Genomic DNA, 9,230 nt, shown 5'->3' on the forward strand with positions numbered 1-9,230 from the left:
ACCGCCATTAAGTTTTGAAGCAACATTTTTAAATACAAGCCAAGCATTATCATTTGATTAATTTGCATTATGGGATCCGATGTCATGTTATTTTGTTCTTTCTGTTAGCAGCACTCAAGCACAGTAGTTACTGATTTATTTGACTTGTAACCCCATGCACCAGGTTATAAATACTTTAGAATATTTATAAAATGAATACAACTGTTCAGATTTATCCTGAGATTTATTTTATTTTCTTCCATGATGTGTAAAAATGTTTGAATATATTGTTTTTTTTGTGTTTGACTTGTGTACGTTTGTGTACTGTGTTTGTTTATCTGACATTTCCTCTGTTTGTGTCTGCAGTGCCCAGCGCTTCTCCTCAGAACATCACCCTCGAGGTCGTCCTGTCCAGGGTGAGTTTAGATATTCTTTTTTTTTTATTCCCTCCTCACTCTGTCCTCATCACCCAACCCAGTGTAACGGCATAGCATGAAATAGACACGCCCGTCCACAACAGCAAAATGTGAGATAGCCACGCTTTGGCCTCTCTAGGCGTGACAGTTTCACCTTTTGTTAGTGTGTACACAAGGACACTTTTCGGTGGTATTAGAAGGCAGGAAGAATGGCTTAGTGAATCAGAGATGGCCATGCGGGAGGCAGAGGCTCGAATCCCAGAGGTGACAAGGTCGTTATTGAGGTGTTTTTTGTTTCCTAACCTCAACCATGTTTTTTTTGTTGTAACCCTAACCATGTAAAAGTTTAATTTTCCTATAAATGCATGGAGGAGGTTTAATTTTCATCAATTAGAGGAAAACGTGAAACTGTCACGCCTAGACACGCCAAAGTGTCGCTATTGTGCGTTTTGCTGTGATACCGGGTTGCATCGACACACTGTAACGACAACAACATACATGTCGACAAACTGCTCCGCATTCACTGTGATAGCACCAGTGAAACTACAACGATCCCCTGAAAACAGTCTCATTGCAGGATTTTCACCAGGTCACAGAGACAACCGAAGCTTTTTATTCACACTTTAACATTTCATGGCTAATTTTCCAGGTTTTCTCACTCTGGAAGTGACTGACGGCTGTTTATTCTGACACACATCTAATTGGTGACAGCCATCAGCCAACAGTTGCTCTCCTGTGATCTGTCCTCATTTTACTGATTGATGCGTCCCTCAAATGTACATTAAAATATTTTTTTCTGCATATTCCCTCGTTTACATTTCCTCAGTTTCCTGTCCAAGCTGCTCGTGTAATCCATGTGATGAAAATACTATTGAGGATAAGATGAGATATTTTCATGGTCTACTTCACACATTCAATAAAAGAAATTACATTTTCTATCATAAAAAAAAGTAATAACTCTAAATGGCCGCCCACAGAGCAGACAACTGGGTCAGGGGTCCTGGGTCACACAGGAAGGGAGCTCGTCCAAAAGCTTGTGATTCTTCTGGGCGTCTCCCCAGTGGAGCACAGGAGGGCTGAAGGGGAAGTCACAAATGATTACATGAGGTGCATAAATGGAAAATATACTGTCTATAAAAATATACAAATGTACAAAAAAGAAGAAGAAAGAAAATTACTCAGTGTCTGTTTATAGCCAGATTATTCCCATGTGTGGAAATTCCATTTTTTTTTTCCTCATTAAGGTAAATAAGGTAATCACTGTCTGAAGAACTGTTCACAGGCCTCAAAAGTGTTTTTAAAATGAGTGAGTGGAGCATCACATGTATGAACTGAATCAGAGTCAGTAGGAGGTGGTTGAGGTCGATGGTGGACATACAAAACACTCAACTGTCACACCAGCTCACATCCGGACATCTGTCTGTGTTTTAGGCATCAAAAGCATTTGTTTAAAGATTGTAAGTGATGGTGAGTAAGTCACTGTAGACTTTTCACTGTTAAAGCACACCACCATCTTTCTCAAACTGTGTTTGAACAGAACCATGAAAGTTTAATAGTGCTGTAGGAACTACAAGTGGATACTTCGGTAAAAAGAGAAAAGAAAAGAAAAAACATTGTCAGTTCAGTTTGTAACATGTCACATACAACAAGAACTAAAAATCTACTTTTGAGGTCAGATTGTGTTGAATTAATAAGACAGTACTGACTCAGAAATGTATTCGGTTGAGGTTTGTAACGTCAGCAGTCCCATTAAAATTGATCAAGTCAGTGTCAAAGTTTAAATCTGTTTGGTAAAAAAAATGTGTCTCCTCAGAAAAAAGTTGCTGCTGATCTGTGACAGTAGGATAGCTGATGCATCCCATTCTGCCAAAAACTGTGGCAGAAGTTACGAATTATATCCAGCTTTGAAAAAGTCTGAAAGCCGGCAACTAAAACAGAATTCCAGAGAGACGTTGCTATGGAGATATTACACCAACTGGTCTGGTTGCTTTGGTGACTGCATCAATGCGCCCTCTGTTGGACTCAAGTTAAACAGCAGCACAGACTTGTTGTCGTCATTCGCCTCAAGATTCATTCATGTAAAGTTGCTTTTAATAGGCGTTGTTGTGTTTTTCTTTGAGGTTGTTGGGACCGGATTGAGATGAGTCATATGTTGCCCATGGGAGACCCGGCAGGTTTCCCAATGTTTTGCAACCTCTGCCTGTTGTCTGTCTCTTTAAGGGACGTCCTGGTCAGGTGTCTGAGGCTAGTAAAGTGGTGTAGTTTTGAGTTTTTCAGAAGTTGATCACCTTATTTCTGCCCGTCTCATCAGATGTTTGATGTTACTGAGAAAAAGATGAATGTTTCCAGAGACCATGTGAGCAGCTCATAATTTATGTCCATATACAGTAAAAGGAGGTTCAGACTGTGGAGAGTTGACCTCATTTAGTTTCTGAACACTTTCTTTCCGCATGTGATTGATATTTCTCTGCCGATGAAGCATGTATACGGGGTCAGGGCATGTCTTTCATATGATTGCACGACTTTAAATGATTTATGAAAGCTGTAAGTTTTCATTCATTAGATTTGAAATTTCTGTAAATATTTATATATGGCACACAGAATGGGCAGAGCATTATCTACTGAAGATCATTGTTGTAAGAATTGTTAAAAATACTTTTGACATAGACCCAGAGGGAGTAAAACGTTAGTGATTAATTAATTGCTTGCTGAGCAGGAGTAATGTGCAGTATCTTTTTTTTCTCTAGACTAAATGCGACACTTTACAACGCTCCTCCATCAAAGATGGTTGATTATGCAAATATCTCCTTGGGAAACATGAAAACAGCTATAAAAATGTTCTGAACTCCTGCAGCATCCAGATTACTCCTTCAGGTCCTTTAAGACAGGACGTGATGTGAGCAAAGGGAATGCACAGCGCGCCGCTTGCACTCAAAGTTCAACGTTTAACTTCGCTCTGTCATGAATACTCATGAGGTCAATAATAACGGACTAGCTGGCAAGCACAGACATCAAAATGAAGGAAAAGCTTATATGGTGTGTGTCTAATTTTCCCAGAATTGTACAACTCAAGTTTGGGTTTCTATTGAGGAAAGCTCAATTGATAAATCACATTTCCACCGTAGACTGTATATAAAAGTGTTCGTAGCTTCCAGGTCTGACAAAAGCGGCCACTGCAGAAGTGTCTTCAGCTGCAATACCAGCGAGTGCCACTAGAGGTCGGCTCCAAAAAGCCTCCGGCTCCATAGACTCCCATTCAACTTCTCTCATCAAATCCAAAGTGAATAAAATGTGTCCATCAGTTATCTCGGTGTTGTTAGCTAAAGTCACTCCTTCTTCTTAGTTTTCTGGAGGTCCATCTGAAAATAATCCCTCATTCATTAGAAAAGAAGATTCAAGAAGACCTGTTTTTGGGGCGTGTCTGTTTGATTGACAGGCCTGTGGTGCAGTCAGGTGGGCGGGACGTAGTATTGTCAGGTTTCCAATCAGTTCGGTCAGATCCACCGCTGGCTCCTCCCCCAGCTCGTCCAAATATGGTCACTTCCTGCTCCAAACAGCTCCGAACTAGCAAGATGGTGACGGACAGAATCTGAACTGGAGGATTCATAATGTTCACAAACCAACGGGTGACGTCACTGCTGGTTGCTGATTGGTCCATACACCTAGTTCCCAAACAGATCGAGTCAGATTCACCACTCCTTCCTCACCAGCTAGTCCAAATATTGTCACTTCCTGATCCAGAGTAGAAAGATGGCGACGGCTGAAATGCAGAACTCGAGTTCACAAATCAAAAGGTGACGTCACAGTTGTTTGGTTTCCACACAAGCAGGAATATCAGGTGTGCTTTAACGCTGAGGTAGCTTGTAGGTAAGCAACATGTAATGTAGTCTTTGTCCCAACCACAACTCAGGTGTGTTAAATGGTTTACTGAGTGTTCTCCTCGATATCTCCTACAATCTAGAAGGTTTGAAAACCCCTCATACTTTTTACCGTCCTCCACGACCTCCCTGAACAACGAGTCAGATGTACTGAACCCAGCAGCAGAAATCTGAAAGGGCCTTTAAATTGTGGCACACGCCCACAGTCATGCAGTGTGTGTGTGTGGTGTGTGTGTGTGTGTGTGTGTGTGTGTGTGTGTGTGTGTGTGTGTGTGTGTGTGTGTGTGTGTGTGTGTGTGTGTGTGTGTGTGTGTGTGTGTGTGTGTGTGTGTGTATGTCAGTTTCTCTTCAGCTTGTTGCTGAAGGAGAAACTCTGAATCTCTCTGCTCTTGTCAAGTTTTTGCTGTCAAACCAACTTTTCAGACAAATATGACATTTCCTCAACTTTCCTCCAGTCACCAGAGCGTTGCTGTCGAATGTGTGTGTGTGTGTGTGTGTGTGTGTGTGTGTGTGTGTGTGTGTGTGTGTGTGTGTGTGTGTGTGTGTGTGTGTGAGTGCGTGCGTGCGTGCGTGCGTGCGTGTGTGTGTGTTGTTCAATGCTTGGTTGAACACAGTACAGTTTACAGTGTGTCAGGCTGTGGGGGTTTTACCCAGAATTCTCTGGAGGGTCCAGTGAGGGTCACTGTGTCTGTGTCTGTGTCTGTCAGAGTCCGGATCAGGAGCTCAGAGTGAACACTTCCAGCTCTCCTGCTGGTCTGAGAGCTTTTGGAGGGATTTCTGTTGGAGTGATTAAACCTCCCAGTGAGTCTCTGCAGGAATCAGATGTGTCAGTCTGGAGAACCTGGAAACTCCTCTAAATATTAATTAGACAAAGCAGCAGTGAGGAGTCCAGCTGAGCTCAGTGTGAAATGTTCATTTGACTTCTTTGGACATGAAATTTGTCTTTGCAGAGCTCAGTAGGAAAACTCAGACTCTCTGTCTTCTCTGACAAACCATTCTCATGGCAAAACGTGAAATAGGCACGCTTTGGCCTGTCTAGACGTGACAGCTAGACATTTTGAAAGCTTGAAACTAACACGTAAATTTCATGTGACACAGAATCATGTGACAAAAGTCCTGCAACAGAGGACATGTTATGGTTGTGAGGAGGCCGGAGGGTTGTCTTCATGGCATCGGTCACAGACTGCCATGTTGGACGATGTGGTTGGAATTCAGGAGGTGACAACAGTTTTGTTGGGTTGTGTTTTTTTTTTTTTATAACCCCACAACCACGTGTTTTAGCTATTAGTTTCCTTTTCCTGTAAATCACATGGTTCTAAGCATGCAGCAGGTTTCATTTTCGCCCACTACAGGAAAACGTGTAACTGTCACGCCTACGCAGGCCAAAGTGTGTCTATTTCACATTTTGCCGCAATACCAGGTTGTCTCTGAGGAGCTGTAAAAGCCATAACTCAAACAGGGCGTCGGACATCCATTTGTTTCACACGTTTTTATATTCATTATAATTTTAAGTATGGATGTTTCCCCTGTCATAATCATACATTTCTTGTTTATATACAATCTGAGACCACCACAAAAAGTCTGTCATATTTTCACGTAAACCTGGAAATAATCAGAAAGTTTGAAAATGTAGAAATGTTTTTTTTTTAAACGGGAATGTCTGACGTGGAATGAAGAAAACAAGCCGTACAAAAGGTCAGATTCAACTTCCATACGACTCTCTGGGATTTAATGGACTTGTTAGAGTAAATCCACCTGCAGCTATTGTTCTGTTAAAATGTGGCTCTGCCTCAAGTTTCCAGCAGAGCATTACTCGTAGTACTTACTTAGTATTTTGATAGTGGGAAACATGGCATCAGAACGAAGTGGAAGTGTCAGAAGTCCGATTGTTATTCCGAGTGAAACTCTCTCAGCATCCCATCACGGCTGACTGAAGCTATCTGACGGGACGGTGTGCGCAGAACACGTTGACAAAACTGGATCAAAGCACGATCAGTTAAAACTAAAGCGAACAACCATCAGATGATCAATAGACTACATCGAGCTTCGTTTACTGGAACACGGAGAAGCAGCTTCATCACAGAATCAGAATCAGTCCCTAAGTCAAGGTCAAACCCTCGGGACGGGATAAGACCTGCACGTCTCAGTAGATGATGAAAAAAGTCCTTTTTACTGATTAATCCTAGTCACACATTTGTAGCAGGAACAGATTATGGAAGGAGGTCAACAGGAGAGAGAATCAAACCTCTCGTAGTCGTTTCTTGTCGTTTTCCTGAGAGAGTTTTGACAAAAACTAGTCGGCGCTGTTCAAGTCAGCAGCAGCGAGGTTGGTGGCAGAAATGTCCACTTACTGTTTAAGTTAAAGCTACAACCGACCACTGGAGTTAAAGTGTCCGGAGGAAGTCTGTGATTGATTCACCACCCCTGAACGTTTACATAAAAAACTTCAGATAAAACTGCACACCTGAACATAAACGTCCCTCCAGGATTTTGTTGAGATTTTATTTTTGGTTGTTGCGATCAAAAACGTTTGATTTTGCGGCCGATTTTCTCTAAAATTGTGATTTAATTTGTGGAGTTTTAAGAGATCTTTTTGTGTAAAATTGCGGGACGCTGAAGAAATAAATGTGTAATCACATCCTGTGACAATAATCTTGCTGCACATCACAGAAATATTTTAGCTCTAATGTTTTTTTATGTATTTAATGAACTTAGAGAACCGTGGAGATGAAAGGTCCTAAAAGCTCCTAAAAGGTCCTAAAAGCTGTGCATGCTTCCAGAACAGACCATCTGTGACTGGAATATAGAAACAAGGACTACATCAGCTGTCAAAATAAGAGCTTTAGATGCTGTTTAATTCATGTTCATTCAACACATAGACCTGCTGGATGAAACAAACAAAGAGACGTCTCTGACAACTGGACGTGTGGAGAAAACTCATTTAACATCCAGTAATATGGAATCACTTCCTTTGATCACAAACATTTAATCATCATTTTAATGTGAAGAACACATTTCCCACAAACCCCGTCACTTCCTGTTTCTCCTCTTGTTCCTGTTTCCTCTGTGAACAGAGCTTTATTTAGAGATGAAAACAGGAGCAGAGACTTTCTGGTGAAATGAATAGTTATTGTTGGTAATAAAGAGAGTTTAGTTTGAAAATATTTACTTTATGTTTTAATACTTTCAGCTCAGATTCTGATGACCAAATTCTTTGTGGAAAAATCGCAGGAATTTCAAAAGATTTAAAATATTGTGGAGTTTGCTTGAATTTGGTTAATTGTTGTGATCGCAAGATTTCCATTTCCTGGATGGACGGACGGACATCGGCTTGACGTGAGGGCGAAGAACACAACAACTCCACCAGTACGTGGAAGGAACGCCGCACAGCCACAGCAGAGCACAAAATGTAATAAAATATAATATATAATAATAGATACGTTTATGGTCAGAGTGTATGCAGGAGGATCTCCGTGTCCGTCAGCATGAGGCCTTCAGAACTATCCTGTAACATCCAGCTGCTGAGGTGAAGCTTCATAAACGTCACTGTGGAGGAAACAGGAAATACGTGGTCTGAACGTCCTCCTCCTCCACGAGGAGGGACCGAAGGACTCAGATGTATGACTCCGGTAGCTGAGTGCACACTTGCCCGTCAGTTTCACTATGTTTACCACACTTTGTAAAACTTGTCGCATCTTGTGCAGCTTCCTCTCGACGGGCCGACGGACTTTGATATGAATCTGACAAAACTTCTGATGTCTGCTTGATGTACTCATGAGAACACTTTGTATGAGCAACACTTTTTACGCCCATTTAGCCTCTGATGTGCCTCCGGTTCTTACATCTGTCAGAGAAGGTTTTTAAGGAAATGTGAGGCACGCTGCACAAAATTCAAGATCAGCAGGATAGCGGCCCGCTTCACATTGAGATCCATCTTTGCACTGAAGGTCCGTCTTCATTCGGTCGATGTCGGTGAAACCTGAAACATAATTCCAGCATGTCGGGATTTTGATGCCTGAACAAGTTGCATTGAACTTCCCCTGAAGTGGAAGCTCTGCTCCTCCCTCCTGCTGCCAAGCTGGTTGATGTCCATCGTCGCTGTCTGCTATAAGTCCAGTGTCCTTGCTGATGTTTCGGCCTCGTGTTCGTTGCTCTCCTCGGACTCTAAAATGTTATTGTCGTACATTTTTCCCCGTCAGCCAGCAGAGCTGTCTGTCTTCTCTCTGGTTGTTTCGAGTCCCGGGTAGGCGGCGCTGGCCGAGCATTAAATTCCCTTTCTGCCCTCACCTTACCTTCCTGATCTTTCTACATCAAGCAGACTTTGAAAGAAAATGTGTTTTATTAAAAGGTACAATTGAACCAATTTCAAATGTTTTTGATTTTACTAAGAACTTTTTTTTTAATAAAGCAATATTACACAAGATAACGTCATCATTGGCAGGACAGTGATGCGGTCCTTAAGCATCACTGAAGTTTAATATTGTGATTATACAGGAAGTTACCAACTAAATAAAATATGGAGGCTAATTAAATGTTTTCATATTGTCGGTCAATGTGCTCTTAAAATATAAAACCTATTAGTACTCTTATTGTGATCTCCGTTTCCATGGCAACACATGGGGAAAGACTACCAACTCAAAAACGCGTCAGTAGACTCTTATGTAACATATGTAATGTTTACTACTCCAGGAAGTAGTCCGACCCTTAGCAACCACCCTAGCAACAGAGAGGATTTCTAGTCTCCAACTGAATAAATACAGAACATAGAAACACTAAACTGATCAGCTAGCTCAGTCTGGTTGGAACAAAGATATCTGATGAACAAAGATATCTGATGAACAAAGATATCTGAAGAACAAAGATATCTGATGAACAAAGATATCTGATGAACAAAGATATCTTCATGGACTTGTGTTTTTAAGATTTCTGCACCGTGTCGTGTGTTCAAACCTGACGC

General features: G+C 41.6%; 1 protein-coding gene across 1 annotated transcript in view; it reads left to right on the forward strand.

Annotated features, from left to right (window-relative positions):
- dcc (DCC netrin 1 receptor) overlaps window positions 1–9,230 on the forward strand; it is a 318,060-nt gene that overhangs the window by 202,528 nt on the left and 106,302 nt on the right. Inside the window, exon 12 of the mRNA XM_069721879.1 lies at window positions 346–395. Within this exon, the coding sequence (XP_069577980.1) occupies window positions 346–395 (50 nt within the window). The remainder of the gene's footprint in view (window positions 1–345; window positions 396–9,230) is intronic.

Source organism: Brachyistius frenatus, unplaced genomic scaffold (assembly GCF_029030835.1).
Source record: "Brachyistius frenatus isolate BFR_SWC_R1_liver_20210118 unplaced genomic scaffold, ASM2903083v1 Contig_276, whole genome shotgun sequence".
Lineage (NCBI taxonomy): Eukaryota > Metazoa > Chordata > Actinopteri > Embiotocidae > Brachyistius > Brachyistius frenatus.